The sequence below is a fragment of the Passer domesticus genome, chromosome W (assembly GCF_036417665.1).
Source record: "Passer domesticus isolate bPasDom1 chromosome W, bPasDom1.hap1, whole genome shotgun sequence".
NCBI classification, from domain to species: Eukaryota; Metazoa; Chordata; class Aves; order Passeriformes; family Passeridae; genus Passer; species Passer domesticus.
Window position 1 is genome coordinate 2,876,356 of NC_087511.1, and position 17,937 is coordinate 2,894,292.

Below are 17,937 nucleotides of genomic sequence, written 5' to 3' on the forward strand. Positions count from 1 at the left end.
TACTCTGCAATATGCTAAAGTAACAGCGAAGAATTCATGTTGCAGAGAGCTTACCACCTAGATAGGAAACATGCACTAAAGTAAGGGGGAAATATACAGAGAAAATGCTCTACTATAAGTTCTCACAATTAAAAGCCACAAGAGTCTAGGAATTTGACATTGTTCTCAAAGCCTCAGCCCTGAAACATCAAAATGAAATCAGGTTTTTCTTTGGAGGGAAAAGGGTACTTAAATGTTAGCTCAGTGTTCCCATGTTGCCAAAAGGCAACTCAAAAATAATTTTTAGGCCTGGGTTTTTGCATCAACTATCTGATTTTTGGTTACTTGGCTTTGGCAATACTATGAAAATCAAGCTCAGACAGGGCTAGTGACAAGAGAGAGATCAGAACCCAGGGTTACAGAATCAAAGTCCAAACTTAAGGTATGAATTACATGCATAGTTTTTCCAGCTTGACAATACAGATAAGCAGAAGGCTACTCATTCTTTAAGCATCTCCATTTGAGAACTTCCAGCTTGGTAACTATTTTATTTTACAAAACAGCCTCGCTGAAAAAAAATTTCACTTTTCATATGTACTTTGGATATCAGTACTTTGGCAGAAGAGAAGAGGGATGAACTTGCATTCCTTACGTACCACAGGCATTCCGCATTAAGATGCTTGAGCAGGCACTGGTCAGATTTTGAAGAGCAGAACAGCAGTGGGATAAGTCAGAAAGGCACTGGATTAAGAAACAGGAGTAGGTAACGTTACTCAAGAACTGACAAAAGAATTTAAATGAAATACAGGCAAGCAAATGTTTCAAATGCAGATAAATTCCCTTGTGCCACTAAGCTGTGGCTGAAACAGCAATCACAGGAGACAATATCTTAGTGGTACTAACAGAAGTTTAAAAAAATGACCTACATAGACTGAGATGGCCTTGCATGCAGGCAGCACCACAGGTCCACAGATAATGTCTGCAGTGTCCTTGTCTACTTGGAAGTGCCCACCAAAAAAAGGGTATGGTCAAGGTTATTAATTACAATATTCAAGGCAAAGCAAGTAATATTGCCGTAACTGAAAGAACACATACAGAAATCCACAGTAAGGGGACTACAGAATTAGGCCATCCAACTGATTCAAGTTGCAAACTGCTCATAAATGTAATGGGAGTCTTTCACCCAGACAAGTCGCTCTTATCTGTTTCACAGGTGAAAGTAATCATCTGAGCTAGTAGGATGCAATTTGATTGTGGTAGGAAAAAGCAACTGCTTTAATAAATTTGATCAAGAGTAGAAATCTGTACCACTAAACACACATAGATCCAGAACCTGCACAACAGCTGTATGAGAAGTGATTTTAACATCTAAACTATACCTTTCCAGCCACAACATGCAGGACAGTTGTGCCATTTATTTGGGTGGGTTAGAATGACTCCTAACCTTCAACAGAAAATATAGACAGCAATTAATAAAAACCCAACCATCATGAGAATTAAAAGTTTTATTAGTGTATTCACATGTTAGGCAAATGCAACACACATGAAGCTTATTTCTTAGGTTCACAAGTTCTACCAATACATTAGTCTAGTGGTAAAACTAGCATAAATTGGTAACTTCTTTGCCAATTTTTGAAAGGTGTCTGTCCCACTTTTTCAAGGCTTGATTTTTGGTATTGCTTCTATGCCCTAGTCATTTTGGCATTAAAATATCCATCACTATTGTCAATTCAGTTAACAGATTAAAAGATGTAACACTGGCCCCATTTTTGTTCTAAAAGCTATCACTAGCTGTACTTACAAAGTACAGTACTAGTGTAATGGATGAAACAATGGGAAAGAGACAAAGACAATCCCGCTACTGCCACAATAACAAAAGAATGACAGACAGCTAGATCACAAAGCTCGTTAGTAAGATATATATTTTTCAAGTCAGAATAACCCTTCTATATAGCTTCCCAACCCATCCCCAACCCAGACTTATTTGTAGAATATATTTCAGAATATTTTTATTATGGTGCCGCTGTAGTGTCCAAGGGTTCACAATAACATGCACTGTTACAAACAACCTAGAAGTCCTCCTTTGCTGGTCATACCTCAGCAACCACTATCCTAGAGGTTTTGCAAAAGCAACTACTTTTAATAACAAGACCCATTAGGACATAATTAATGTGTATGATCTGATATCCAAGTAAGCTATACAAAGCCACACAGATCAGAAATTTAAAATCTGTTACTGAAATATATTAAGAAGATGCATCTATTTAAAACCTATATGAAAGAGTAGTTTACCTTGGGAAAGAGTTTTTCAAGGTATTTAGCTCTAAAAACTAAAAGCCATGATTTTTAGTGACATCTGTTCAATAAAAAATACAGATGTAAGGGGTAAGCCAATAACCTTGTGTACTTAATCCAGTATCCAATGCTACGATAAATTTCCATGAGAAAAAACCACTGACTTCAATGCTTCAAGGTAAACAAAAACGGCTGAAATTACACCATTGTCAGCAATAATGCTGGCACCAGATTCATCAACTCAGATGTGTAGGGAAAAGTAGATTCTCAGTGTGATGGATACTTGGAATTTATAATATGAATTGATTTAGGCCCCGTTAAGTATATAGTGTCTTAAAATTTCACAGATGAATCTCAAGACATTTCTTTCCCTTCCAATTGAGGGATTTTCTTTTTCTTTAAGAAGGCAGCAAAAAGTTGAGCTTTTTATGTTTAGGACAACTCAAAAATCTGCTTATATAAAAAAAAAGTATAAAAGAATAAGGGAGTAGAGTCTTGGAATTTTATAAGAGATTTACCCAAATCAAAAAACCCCAAGCAACTATTTATGGGAACTAAAATGTAGAACAGCAGAATACTGCTATATTTGAGATCATGATGCATTACCGGTACATATCCTTAGTTATTCATGTTATTGATAAACCATTAGGACACTCAATTATATACCAAATAAAAACACCATTAAGAGTCTTGAGAACAGTCCCATCTTCTTTCTGAAGAAGGCATTTCTATACACTAAATTTTCATTTAGTAGCAGAGTATAGGAAACAGAATCCACAAGGTGCTTTAATTGCTGAGACCTCAAGTGCTGTTTTTCTTTTTTTTTTTTCTTTTTAAAAAACCTTTTTAGATAGTAAACAGTTCATGGGGACCACACACAAATACTATGGGAGACGAGGTGTTATATTAAGTCTGTTGATTAGCCTTGATATTTAGCCCACTGGTAACAGAAGAAGGAGTTTTATGACATGCTGGAGCAGCGTACTGAAGGGGAGCCCATCTGAGTCAATACTTTGTCCAACCATTGTAGAGGTCCATTCAGATGAAGTTCAATCCAGCAAGGAGTGCTTGTTACTGTTTGCCGCCTAGAAAATAAATAACAGGGAAGTCAGAAAGCAGCTTTAGCTACCATAAGGTTCTCCATAATATGATCAAATCTGTTTCTATATCTCATACACAGAAAGATAAAAATCCACAACCATTACCATAACTGATACTAAACTTGTTTCAGTCTTTGAAGGAAAAAAACCCAACAAAAACTCCAAAACACTCCACATCTGTAAGACACAACAATAATTAGATGCTTGTCCATAATACATTGAGAATATTCCGCTCTGGAGAATAAGAGCTTCAGCATTTGCTTCAAGTGTGCTTCAAGTACCACACCAAGAGCTTTACATCTAAAAATAAATTCAAAACTGAAGATTGTCCAACCAATGTGGTGTTCAAGTCACAGATAGCTGTGTGCAGCTGCATGGCAACCTTCAAAGAGTCTGCATGCATAACTCGATTTGAATTTTGTAGAAAATTACTGAGAAATACAAACTATAAACCCTTGACTCTGCACTATTAGCATGGTCAAACAGTACAATGCTATGATAATCATAAGGTCTGACTTTTTTGGAGCAAATGACAAGATAAATGTATAAGGAAACTGCTAGATGTTGTCAGAAACACTGTCAAAAAACAGTGTATGGTTATACTGTGCTAACTGATGCTATTGTAATATATGATATGGAATAATTTGTGCTCATGTGAAATATGCATGAAATAAAGTTATGCTTGTAAGAAAAATTCTTAAAGTTTTAAAAACCACAAGCCGGAGCCAGGGAGACATTGCTTCACAAATTACAAAAAACCACAGGTGGCAGTGGAGAGAAAGACCTAATTAACAAACGAAAAGACGTGGCACTGTGCGGAGATGGGCCCTTTCCCGGGACAGTCTAAGTATCTACTATTGAGATAGCCAGTTGTCAGGAGCATGCATCCCAATACCAGGTTCCTGTAACTCAATGATCAGCATTCATCGCTTCCCAGAAACGGTTTTGTCCAGCCCAGCACAGAGAAAAGAGACTACATGAATATGTGAAGCTATGAAAAGAATAGGAGAAACTCTGCCCCAGGCAGAAAAAACTGTATAAAAACTACCCTGACAGAGACAGCATTCGTGAACAGAGGGGATCCGAAGTGGTACAGTTCGTGTCAGAGTTCACCCAGCGCCGATCCTGGGCTTGACGCTGTCCCTTTGATTGTGGCTATCGGAGACCGAATCTCGGTCGTGAAATAAAACCTATTTTATTAATTATTAATTCAGCTTTATCATTTATTACCTATAACACTATCTCAAAGGAACACTAAACTTTTATCTCAAATTTTCTATAATCTTTTATTTCTACATGTGTTTTGCACTGCAACATCCTCACAAAAACAACCAAAGTAAAAATTGTGTTTCCATTGTCTTCAATATAAACTTACCTATAATTTTTCACAATAGAAGCCCTTAATTAAACACCATATCACAAGTCTCAGTAAGACTGAAGGGCTGACAATCAAAAAAGTTTCATTCACTCTCCCATATATTCTTGTTTCAGAGACCTGTTGTTCAAAAATTTTCCTTTTCATCTCCAAAGGAAAAAAAAATCAGTATCAGACATACTGTGCCTGAAAAATCTTGGTTTTTTTCACTATACCTGCTCCAGGCATGGGAATTTTCCCATAATTGACTGTCAAGACTACTGTTGTTAAACCAGTTTGTCCTAGTAATTTTAGCTGTCCCAAAGTCAAAGCAAGATTAAGATTCAAAGGCAACAGATTAGTCAGACACAAACACAGCCCCTTCATTTTTACTGTTGGCACTGCAACCCTTCCCTTTAAGGAAACCTACTTATATAAACAGGAATTGAAAAGGCAGAAAAATTAAGCCAGAGTGAAGATGAATTTCCAAAGTTTTCGGTGATTTCACATTTTCTAGGAAAAGAAAGCAGCTGGGATCTCTGCACTCTCAGCACTCTAAAAAACATTGTTTATCTTTGCCTCAAATGCCTATGCTAAAATAAAGTGATACAATAGAACAACCTAAATCACGGGAAATAGAATTTTATTTAGTCTCGAATCCTTTCCCAAAGAAGGAAGTTCGTTATTCCAATGCTTTTAACTCCCCTACAATGCGTTCTACAACATACTTCCTCAGAATTTTATAACTGGTTCTGTTTTCCACTCTAGCTTTGCACTACACTGGCAGAAGTTGACAAAATAGCAACAGTTGCTTTGCAGCTGTCTCAAAGCTAAAACTCAGCCTCTTCTACCCACAGATTTCCAACTCTCATATCACTGCTTGCTATAATTACATCTCTACTGAACTCTCTTCAGAAGATTGTCCTAGACCTGGATAGTTCTTGATGTGAACACTTGACTGCTGATCTGAACTTCTTCCACCATCCTCAATTCTAGCCAACATGTGTTGAGCAAAAAGTTGTAAACTATTTTGTCTACCAAGCTTATAAGCTTGGTAAATAAACAAAATGTTCCACTTTGCCATACCTGTGCATTTACACACCTAGCATAAAATATAAGTAATGCTCTGGCTTTGCCCAAGCCCGTTGTATAAGAAACATTTTGACATAATGATGAAGCACAGAAATTTTAACAAGAATAATGGATTTTACAGTGCCTCCTGGTCTATTTTGTGTCTTGGTTTGAAAGACAGGTGTCTACTAAGGAAGGCAGGAGCCTCCCTTGGAATGAAGAGTGTAAACCCCCTCCCTCCAAATTATTATAATTTTGAAATTAGGGTCTCTCAAGAAAAGATATGAGGATAGGGATAACAGTCCTTTACTAGTATGTATAACAAGGCAAACAAAAGAACAGTAACTATGGCATTAACAACAAACAGAACCAGGGACCCAGACACAGCCTTCTCAGCCACCGGCACTTTCCCCTTTGGTGCAGTTACTGTCATAGCTGGCAGGAATGAGCAAAAATCCCAGGGTGGTGGATGAGATGTATCAGAAGGTCCGCGGTGATAGCTGGAACTCCAGGATGGTGCTGGCTACAGCGTGGGTGAGGCAACAACGGCCCGGCTCTGAGAAGAGCAGGGAGAGACTAAGTTCAGGATTTCCCAGGGCACACGAGCAGATGGTGATATGTCCCTCAGGGCTGAGCTCCAGCAGTGCTGGTGAATTCTCCCCGCAGTAAGCGACAGCCTGGCTGTCCTCCTCCAGTGCCAAAGAGCAAGAGAGAGTCCCCAACTCCCCAGCCCTCATAATTTACCTGCCTCTATTCTCTAGGTATCTCTGTAGTCCAGTCCCGCCCCCTTCCCCTGCCCCCCAGAAAACTCCTAAACACCAGAGGCCTTCTGCTCCCAACATCTCAAGCACCCAGTCATCAGTGTTTCTTAGCAACTCAATGGGAAAAAATTCCACAAGTAACAAGGAAAGAAAAGGAAAGAAAAGAAAAACATAACCCCCAACATTTTGACAATTCAGACTACATTCATTTAAATTCAAGGTTGTGTTTGCAGGAGCAACCTCTCTTGCTTTAATCACAACTGCAGCATAACTTACAGGTTTTGTGCATCAATACTTTATTAGCATCATTTTAAATAGAGATGCAAAGAAATTAGTTCAGCATTATGCCAGTAATCTGTTTCTGTGGTGTTCTGGCAGTGTTTGCACTGCAGATTTTTTAATCCTATGATCTCTCAACAGTTTATAGACTACCAACAACCAACATTCTCCCTAGTTAGAAACAAATTTACCAAAGGGCTCCTGACTATTTTACTTCAGCACTTACACTCCATTCACTTCAAGTTGTCTCCATATAATCTGACTGATTATACCTCTTCTGTTCTGATTTGAATATTGTATTTAAGTATGTGTAAGTGTATACATACTTCTTTTGAGACAAACCTGAGAGGAATGACGGATTTGTCTTTACAAACAGTGGGTCTGCTAGTAGATAAAACTACTGAGAGATAAAAGAAACAATGGGAAAGATTCCACTGATTGATGAATGGAAAAAGATATTTGCCTTTACAAACAAACTGTAGGTTTGCTGATAAATGAAATTAGATATTGAAAGATGAAAGAAACAATGGGGGAAAACCCTAACTTCCATAAGAATTAAAAATTAAAAAGGAGGGTTATACATTAGAGGGAAATCTTTGGTATCAGTCTGTACCTCTCAAGTACCTCAGCCAATGGGGAAAGAGAGAAGGGAAATGCAGCTGGGAAATTAGGATAAAAAGGGAGGCTGCATCCTCCAAAAATTTGAAAGACCACAGGGGAATGCCCCATGGCCTTTCCCTTTATTCGAATAAAGTAAAAAGGACTCCTCTGTCTCTTTATTGGACATAAACCTCTGATGTTTGTGGATTAATTTTCTTGACAACTGGGGCTCTTGTCCGGGATCTTTCCGCCATTGGGGTGGCAGGCAGCGAGTGGAGCTGAAGGCGCGCCTCACCCAGTTTCAGTGATCAGCTTCCCTTGGTGGCGGCCGGCACCGGGCAATTGATTGGGTTCCTGAGACTGTCCAGGAGACAGATGAGTGGCGGACCAGGGGGGTCCGTGAAGAGTCCACAGGGAAGGACCACTGAAAATCTCAACGGTGAGTAATATGGGATCTTTAGGGAGAAAACCTGGGGAGGCACCCATGGAGGGTAGCACAGGTGAAACAAGGCACCCGTAGAGGGTTGCAAGGGTAAAGCTGGGAAGGGGCCCCGGAAGGGATGACGATCCCATAATACCCCCAGAGAGTCTCTTGGGGAGAATGCTGAGGTCTTGGAACAATTATACATTCACCCAGAGGTAACTATGGAGATAATTGTAAAATATTGTTATTTTGTGTGGCCAGAGTATAAGTTGCCAAAGGTGCTTATATATGGCCACCTTATGGAACAGATAGAATTCATTTGTGTTGAATTTTGTGGAGGTATTTAGAGGAGAATTGGAAAGGATGGGTTGAAAGGGCATGTGGATTAATATGGATTAGACAAAGAACAGGAGAAATCTATGTGTTAAGAAAAAAGGGAGAAGAAGAAAATGGGAAGGAAAACAGTGAGAATTGGGATGTTTTTCAGCACCTTCCCCCATCTTGTCCTGCAGTGTTGCCAGCTGACCCAGGGCCAGCTGCAGGTCCCCTGTATCCTCAACTCCTGGAGCAAGGGGATCAGGGAAATGCTGTTCCTATGGCCCCACCTGAGAATAATGATAGTGTAGGGGGAGGGGAGCAGCATATCATATCTCCCCCTAGAACTAAAAGAGGAACTCAGTTTAGGACATCAGAAGCCCCCCGGACCCATGAGACAGGGGTACATTAGATGCCACTCCACCAGGTTCCTTCGGGGGGTCAAGGGGGAGGGTTTGGGTTTGAAATTGTACCACTTACTATCCAAGATATAAGAGGGTTGAAAAAAATAATAACCCCCATATTTGGATGATCCCATAGGGGTGGGGGAAAATATAGAGGAATATATGGGAAATGAAGATTGTTATAAATATGGTTAGTAATTTGTGGGAATAAAAGATGTATCAGAATATATATGTATAAAATGAACTACTGGTGTACAAGGCGGGGGGGGAGAGATTCTTCCCCAGGATGGCGAAACCGCGGCAGATGGACAGAGAGGCATCACCACATTTGCATGCGAAGGAAACTTCGGCTGCACAGGAGATGGGCATTCACAGGAACATGCACTCAGTGACGCCCAAGCGATGATGGCCCAGACAAGATACCTATCTGAGAGGACCAGGGCCATCAACAACTTCCATCTGAATGCCAGATTCCGGGAATCGGAGAAGTGTATTATTCTATTCCCAGACGAAGGCTTTGTGCAGCCTGAGCCAGAGAAAGAAACCAACTTGAATATGAAGAACGCAGAAAGAAAGACATCCTGCCGTGGGAGAAATAAACTGTATAAGAACTGCTGCCTCGGAGCAGCCAGGGTGGACGGGGTAGAATTGGTACTAGCAAGGCCAATCTCACGTTCACCCGGATCACCTCCTGGGGGTGGTACACTGTCTGATTTGGTTGGTGGCTGTCGAGACTGTATTACGGTCGCGAAATAAATTTTGTTTTTATATTTTTTATTAAAATTGGCTAGTTTTCATTTTTCATCTATAACAAATGTTATGAATAGAAAGTTGTATTTTTTTTGAGTTTCAGAGTTAAAAAACAAGTCAGAACTCTTTGGTTTCGCTGCCGAAGAAAAGCTCTTCAATTACCCGTTAATGGCCGGTGATTAACTATTGTTTCCCTGATGCTGGCCGCTTGCCAAGAAGACACCAGGACAGACCCTCCAAGGTAAAGAGAATAGGAGTGACGTCAGAGCCAGTATGCAGATGAGAAATGCATTGCGCCCCGAATTTTTACAGTTTTTACAAGAAAAACCCCTAAAATCACGAGCCAACAAGTGACTTAAGTGACGTCTAAGGATGGGAGCATAGTCCCGTACCTGCTTAGACCCTTTTTGTTTCTCACCCTATCCTGAAAAGATACTGATTAAAGAGACACCCCGGGGTGTTAAACAAACAAGCTAGGAATCTGATACACTCCCGTGAGGACGGAATCCCCAGCTCTGTCTGCAGACCAGTGGACAAAGCTGCATCATCCTCCTTCTCCATGCCATGCCTGGGAGCAACGGAGGTGTGGGCGCAACCCGTCGATTTCTCCCCACCTGAGCTGATTCTTCTTAATAAAGGCATTAAAAAGGAGAAAGATCTCCTGCCCATTTATTTCAACAAAGATTATACATGGAAGGATATGGATTTTCTTTTGGGTATTTTGTTTGGGCAAGCTTTGCAGAAAATATTAAGTTTACTCCACCCTCATGAGTTAGGTTGTTGCAGTATGTGGATGATTTGCTTTTATCAGGGGAACAGGAAAAGGCGGTTGAGGAGGCTACTGTAAAGCTGCTTAATTTCCTTGCTAAAAAAGGACTTAAAGTGTCCAAAAAGAAGGCACATTTAGTAGGAAAAAAAAAAAAGGCCAAATATTTGGGACACATCCTGACTAGAAGGTTACAGTGTATTGATCTAGAAAGAGTACAAGGGATTTTATAAGTACCATTATCCCAGAAAAAAAAAGGAGTTAGAGCAGTTTTTAGGGTTGGTGGGATACTGCCGAGCATGGATTGAGGATTTTTCTGTTGTGGCCAGACCTTTATATGTCTTTTTAACCCAAGATAGTCCTTATGTCATGGCATTAACACCATAAGGAGAGCAAAGCTTTAAAAAAATTAAAAGACAAATTGATTAATGCCTGCAGACTCAGAAAAGGAATTTGAACTATATGTGGATGTTAAACAAGGTTATTCTAAAAGAATTTTGGTGTAAGAGTATGGGAGAACACAGCAGCCTATTGCTTATTTTTCTAAACTGTTAGACCCGGTGGCCAGAGGCTGGCCCCATTATCCACAAAACTGTGCAGCCACAGCTCTGATGGTGGCTGAGGCCCGAGGGCTGACAAGGGAAGGGTATCTGATAGTGAAAATTTCACATCAGATTAAAGCTTTGTTAACTGAGAGAGCCTCTAAGTGGATGACCAGCATGCAGTTATTACAGTATGTTATAGGTAAAAATCGATCTAACCAATTTAATAAAAATAAAAATAGAATTTATTCTCGACCGATATACAGTCCCGACAGCCAACAATCAAGGACAGCACCGACCCCGGGTTCAGAACTGGGTGAACACAGATTCGACCTCTATTGCGCCGAATCCCCCACAGTTCACGAATGTGGCTTGGCAGAATCCGTTTTTATACTCTTTTTTTAGGGGAGTCTCTTTGTCTCCTTTCAGGGTTCTCCATATTCATGTTGCTTCTTTTCTTTGTTGGATAAAACCTTGTCCGAGAACCAATGTATGTTCATTCTTCGGTTACCGGAATCCGGTATTCAGATGTATGCCTCTGATGGCTTCGTTTATCTAAGTTGGACATCTTCATGGGCCATCATTGCTGGGTGTTCTCTTGTTCATACCAGTGAGGATAACCATCTCCTGTGCTGGGCTAGGTTCTCTTTGTATGTTAATTGCATACCTCCTCCTCTGTTGCCAGCTGCGATTTCGCCATCCTGTGAAGCAACTCCTTTTCCCGATAGTGTGTTTTAGGATTTTATATTTTCGACATATTTCATGCATCTATATATTCTCTAACAGCATGAATTACCATAATGCATATAACACAGTATGAATCTTGTTTAATGGAACTAGAGGATTTAGAATTTAAAAGTGGGGAAGGGTCCAACCCAGTCTCCTGTTTGAACAGCCCTGAAGGGGGAGAGAGGGGCAGAAAGAAATCCATGACTACATTCCAGTGATAGATCTACAGACCCGGGCTAGGGAAGATTTACAAGATACTCCCTGTCCTGAGGGAGAAAATATGTTTATTGATTGGTCTTCCAGGGTGGTAGAAGGGAAACGATTTACAGGATACTCGATTTAGTGAATGAAAAGCAATTAAAGGAAGGGGGGATGTTACCGCCCACCTGGTCACCTCAGACAGCAGAACTGTATGTGCTCGTGAGAGCCTGTGAATGATACCAGGACCAGAGAGTGAACGTTTTTACTGATTCTAAATATGCATATGGGGTGATACATGCCTCTGGGAAACTATGGGAAGAAAGAGGTTTATTAACATGCAGGGTAAAGATGCCAGCTCATGAGAACTTAATCTCTCGCCTATTGGAGGTGGTGAGCTTATAAAAAAAAGTTAGCAATAATACACATCAAGGGGCACCAGGCAGGGTGCTCCAAGGAGGGAACAGGAAACTGACTGGCTGATAAAGAAGTTCTGAAAGCTGCATTGCTGCCAGAAACCTCTAAGATGCTCCCTTTGCTCCCAGTAACTGCACCGCTGCCAGAGAAACTGTCTTTTCCACCAGAGGAACTTGAGATAATTAAAAAGAGTGGGGAAGAGGAAAGGGGATAATTACGTTACAAAAGCTCTGGCCTTACAATTGTTAAAACAACTTCATGAAGGGAGTCATTGGGGCTCCCGAGGACTGGCAGAAGCCTTCCTCAAAACATATGCTGCTGTGGGTCTTTTTATTCCGGCAAAGCGAGCTATTGAGGGTTGTTTGATTTGTGCTAAAACCAATAACAGAGTTACAAAGAAACTTGCCGGGGAGGGAGGCCTTGGTCTGTACGTCCTTTCCAGAGATGCCAGGTGGATTTTACTGAAATGACCAGAGTGGCAAGATTTAAATATCTTCTGGTAATATTATAATAGTTAACAGGGTGGCCAGAAGCATTTCCAGCCATTTCAGCAACTACAGGATTAGTTATTAAAAGTATTTTTGGAACAAAAAATTCCAAGATATAGAACTGTGGAAGCAATAGACTCAGATAGGGGAACTCATTTTATAGGAAAAATTCTTCAAGGAGTTGTTGTAGATTTGTAGATGCTGACAGTCTGGTCAGAGAGAAAGTCAGATAAACTTCCCCAGGCATTGCTCTGGGGAGTTTTGAGAAAGCTCAGAGAAAGAATTAAAACAATCCTTAATCTTTGCAGCTGGTGTTGTTTACTTGTAAGATATTTATAAAAAGGGTGTTGTTCCTAATTAGCCAATGATGTGAGGGGTGTTGATTGAGGACCAATCAGGTCCAGCTTTGTTAGAACTGTCTATAAAAGAATGTGATGGCTAATAAACTCCGCATTTGCCTTCTGAGAACATAGGAGTCTGTGTCGCTTCATTCATCCGTCCCTAATACAACAGCGACATCTGGTGGACCTCCTACATTCAGTGCAGCCAAGACTGACAAACAGGAGTCCGGTAACCTCCGACTCCCTTGCAGCCAAGACTGATGACTCAGAGTTGCCCTCTGTCCTCCAATAGAAAAGGCATGGTGATTTTCCCTACGCCCTCCCAGAGGGGGCTGGTCCTTTGTGACCAACGGGTAGTGGAACCGACCTAGTAGCTGGTTGGAACAGGTCCCCAGCATGCGAGTTTGTATTCCGGAGCAAACCACTGCTTAGGCAGGGTGCTAGGGAAAGGTTCCCTAGGAGATGGGGAATCAAACCTCTACAGAGGAACAAATCGTGCTTTCTGTATGGAAGGATGCATTACCGTGCATGGGAATTGCTATATCAGATCATTCCACGCGTGCCCTGCTAGGCTGGGCAAAGGCTCATGTATTTTTGGTAGACGCTGGGACCGCTTTTAGCCTAGACACTCGGCAGCAGCTATGAGTCTGTGGCAAGAAATCTCAAGCGGAGATAAGGACGCATTTGAATTAGCAGTTACCTGGGGCACTATTTTTAAAGCGCTACAGAACAGGACCCTGGGGAGGGGGAAACGGATGTGGAGGACTCAGAGGGTGAGGACGATCCCTCTATGGACACTTATGTGCCAGAAGGTGAGGAGGCTCAGGAGGCTGCTGGCAGCTTTCCCTTGGCTCCACCTGGACCCCTGAGAGACACAGAAGTTGCTCGTAAAATCTATCCCTCGCCATAAGATTATGTTCCCCCGACATATCCCTCTCCCTGTGACTTTGTAATGCCAAAGTATCCATCACTGGTGACGCAGCTCATGGATGCTTTGTTAGCTAACGAAGCCCCAGTTGGAAATTGCCAAGCGTCCTTCTCCTTTTGCCCCCCCATCCCCTCCTCTCTCTGCATCTCAAGTGGCAGCAACGGAGCCTTTGCTGCAGCCAGCTTTGTTTCCCTGCCCAGCCCCTCCTCTCTCTGCATCTCAAGTGGCGGCAGCGGAGCCTTTGCGTCACGCAGCTTCATTTCTCCCTTGGACCCTCCTTCCTCTGCATCGCAGGGGGTGGTGGGAGTGCCTCCACTGCAGACAGGTGATGCAGGCGGAGCCGTTGTCCCTTCGGCCCCTCTGTTCCCATCTGCAGGGTCGGCGCAAGTGTCTGCACTACCTCCTCCCCCAGCCTCATGCAGAACTGTGGGCACTGTGCCTTCTGCTTCTGCTGTATTGGCACCACCGCCCACAGTGTCCACCATGGCTGCCCCCCTGCCTTGGTGCTTCAATCTGGCCTGCCCTCCTCCACTTCCTTCAGGCTGTCCTGCGTGCCACTGCCCTGGGACGTGGACAATGACATGGATGGAGACCAACAGCTTGTCCTGCAATAGAGGAGTGGCCTGGCAGCTGAAAGCTGGCACTGATGTGTTGCAAAAATGCCCCAGAGCCACCTGTGGACATTGCCACTGTGTCAGGTGACTGTGCAACCAGAGCACCTGGGATTTTTTTGGGAATTGGTCAAATTGCGAGCTCTGGAAATGGGGAATTGGGACTTGCTGGAGAAGATGGGGATGCCCAGGGGTGGCATTATCAAGATCGTAGATGAAGGGGGGGAGACACAGGTAGACATCAAGTAGTTGTTCCAGCATCTAAAGAAAGTATGTAGGTGAATCAGGGAGGCAGTGTAGCCCCACAAGGGGGTGTCCAAGCCTTTCCTGTGTTTAAGGCTGTTCCAAATATGGGACAAGTTGACAGGCATGATGTCATCGCATGGAAAGTCATACAGGATTTGCAAAATAAAGTAGCAAAATATGGGCTTGGTTCTCCAGAAGTTATGCAAGTTATCAGGGTGTTAAACACTGATCTGCTTGCCCCATTTGATATTAAACATCTGGGTCAAATGTTGTTCCAACCTGTGCAATTCAGAGTTTTTGAGGACAACTGGAGGCAGGTGCCTGATAAGATTGCAGCAGATAACATGCGATTGCCTCAGGCTGATCCCAGATATGCCGTTGGAGTAGATGATCTTATGGGGAAGGGTATCTTTTCTAATCCTGATGTTCAGGCTACCTGGGACCCTCGGATTCTCGAGCAGGGTCAAAAGATAGGCATTGGGGCACTGCTAAAAACTATAGAAATGGCTGTTCCCAAGCCACAATATGTGAAAATAACTCAATGAATGAAGGAACCATTTCAGCCATTTGTTGAGAAAATTGCAGCGGCCTTAGAAAAGCAGGTTGAGGATGACAACTTGAGAAAGATTTTATGTAAGCAATTAGGAAAGGATAATGCCAACGAAGATTGCAGAAAGATCATAGAGGCTCTTCCGGGTGACCCAACATTAAACAGATATGGTCCAAGCATGCTCTTCTGGATGCATTTGGACCATTGGGTCAAGATTGAGTGCACTGCTTGTGGGGAGATCTAGTGCGACCCTTCAAGGAATCTTTGTGCATCCAGGAATCATTGATGCTGACTTTACAGGCCAAATTTGTGCCATGGTTTCCACACCCACCTCCCCGTCACTATCCCTGCAGGGACTCGTATTGCTCAACTTGTGCCTTTTCAGTCATGTGTCCTCAGGACTGAGCAGCGGAGTCATGAGGAAGGCAGCTTCGGATCTACAGGACTGCCACAAGTTTTCTGGACTGCATATATTTCTACTCAGCGACCACAGGTGACATGTACCCTGATTCTACCAGGTGCCAGTCTGCCTCAGATCCAGCTTTGAGGTTTGATTGACACAGGGGCTGACGTGACAATCATCTCCTTCTCTGCGTGGCCTCCTACGTGGCCTTTGGCTTCCATGAGTTCAGCCATCAAAGGGTTGGGAGGAACTACACAGACCTTTGTAAGCCAATGGTCTGTGCTGGTCAAAAATGCAGAGGGACAGATGGCTAGAGTTCCGCCTTATGTCACTGCAGCTCCACTCAACCTCTGGAGGCAGGATGTATTGGCAGCCTGAGGGGTACGGATTGTGACACATTTTTGACGGGGGCCACTGTGCTGAAGGGCACAGAGTATCCCATGCTGCCTTTGCGGTGGCTAGTAAACACACCCATCTGGCAGAACCAGTGGCCCCTGACAAAAGAAAAATTGGTCGCCCTTCGTGAATTAGTTCAGGAACAATTGCAACAGGGTCACATTGAATCTTCTACTAGTCCCTGGAATACTCCCGTCTTTGTAATTAAGAAAAAATCTGGTAAATTGAGGCTGTTACAGGACCTCCAGAAAATCAACGCAGTGATGGAAAGCATGGGGGCGTTGCAGCCTGGTATACCCTCACCCACCATGCTCCCTAAGGGGTGGAAAATTTTGATAATTGATTTGAAGGATTGTTTTTTCACAATTCCTTTGCATTCTGATGACAAGCCAAAATTCTCCTTTACGGTACCTGCAATTAATAATGCGGAACCTGTGCAGAGGTATCAATGGAAATTTTTGCCGCAGGGCTGCAAGAACAGTCAGACTATCTGTCAATGGTATGTGGCTCAGGCCTTGTCCGGAATCTGTGAGCAGTCCCCTGAAGCATATTGCTATCACTATATGGACGATATCTTGGAGGCGGCATCCACCCAGGATGAGCTGCTGAGGATACAGCCTCAGCTGTTCGCTGCTCTGCATTCTTATGGGCTGCAGGTAGCTCCAGAGAAGGTTCAACAGCACCCTCCTTGGAAATATTTAGGAGTAAAAATTTTGGATCGCACCATTCAACATCAAGAGGTGCAATTCATGGAGTCTATTAAGATTCCGAATGATGCCCAGAAATTGCTGGGTACTATCAGTTGGTTATGTCCTTATTTGTGGCTAACCATGACACAATTGTCCCCACTGTTTAACATTTTAAAGGGGGACCCTGATCTGAATTCACCTCAGCAACTGACTCCTGAGGCACGATAAGCGCTGGAGGAAGTCCAGCAAGCTATTTCTGCTCATCAGGTTTATCGAGTAGATCCCTCCATTGATATCACTGTTTTCATTACCAATCCAGATTTTCATCCTACAGGTATCATTGGCCAACAGAGTGAAAAATGGTCCGATCCTTTGCACATTTTGGAATGGGTCTTCTTGCCCCATCAACCAAAAAAGACAGCACCCATGTTGTTTGAATTGATTGTTCATTTGATAATCAAATGCCATCAACGGTGTTTGCAATTAATGGCAGCTGATCCTGCAAAAATTATTCTTCCAGGAGAGTGGGAAGACTTTGAATGGAGCTTTGTTAACAACGCTCCTTTGCAAAGTGCACTGCAAAACTTTTCAGGGCAGATTGCTTATCATATGCCCAATCATAAGTTATTGCAGTTGGCAAAATCAACCAATTTGTCTTTGCGGCCAAAAAATAGTCGGGTGTCGATGCAAGGACCCACCATCTTCACTGACAACTCAGGAAAAACAGGGAAAACCATTGTTACTTGGAAGGATAAATCTGAGTGGCAGGTGCTGGAAGGCCACGAGTCAGGCTCGGCCCAGTTGATTGAATTGAAGGCTGTTGCCATGGCATTCCAGCGATTTTCTCAGGTACCTCTGAATCTGGTCACTGATTCTGCTTGTGCAGCAGACATAACCAAATGTTGGGATTGTTCGCTTCTGAAAGAAGTCAATAATGCAGCTTTGTTTCACTAACTGAAAACGTGGTGTGCAATTCAGGCCTGAGTTCATCCATATTACGTCCTGCACATTTGGAGTCATACAAATTTACCAGGTTTCATAACAGAAGGTAACACCAGGGCTGACAGGTTAGCTAACCCTGCGTGGGTAGTGCCTCAGCCTGACAAAATTGTACAACCCAAAGCATTGCATGATTTTTTCCATCAAAGTGCACATACTTTGCAGAAACTACTTCAGTTAACACCAACTGAGGCTCGTGACATTGTCAGTTCTTGTGCTGACTGTCATGGACTTGCTGCGCCTTTACCAGCAGGGGTGACCCTAGAGGCCTAAAAGACTTGCAGCTTTGGCAAACGGATGTC

General features: G+C 42.7%; 1 protein-coding gene across 4 annotated transcripts in view; it reads right to left on the reverse strand.

The window, feature by feature from the left end:
• Positions 1-1,469: 1,469 nt before the first annotated feature.
• Positions 1,470-17,937, reverse strand: part of LOC135288982 (mothers against decapentaplegic homolog 2-like) — a 74,580-nt gene continuing 58,112 nt past the window's right edge. For all 4 annotated transcript variants that reach the window (XM_064402352.1, XM_064402349.1, XM_064402350.1 and 1 more), the window contains one exon: positions 1,470-3,359. In XM_064402352.1, the coding sequence (XP_064258422.1) occupies positions 3,236-3,359 (124 nt within the window). In that variant the 3' untranslated portion in view covers positions 1,470-3,235. The remainder of the gene's footprint in view (positions 3,360-17,937) is intronic.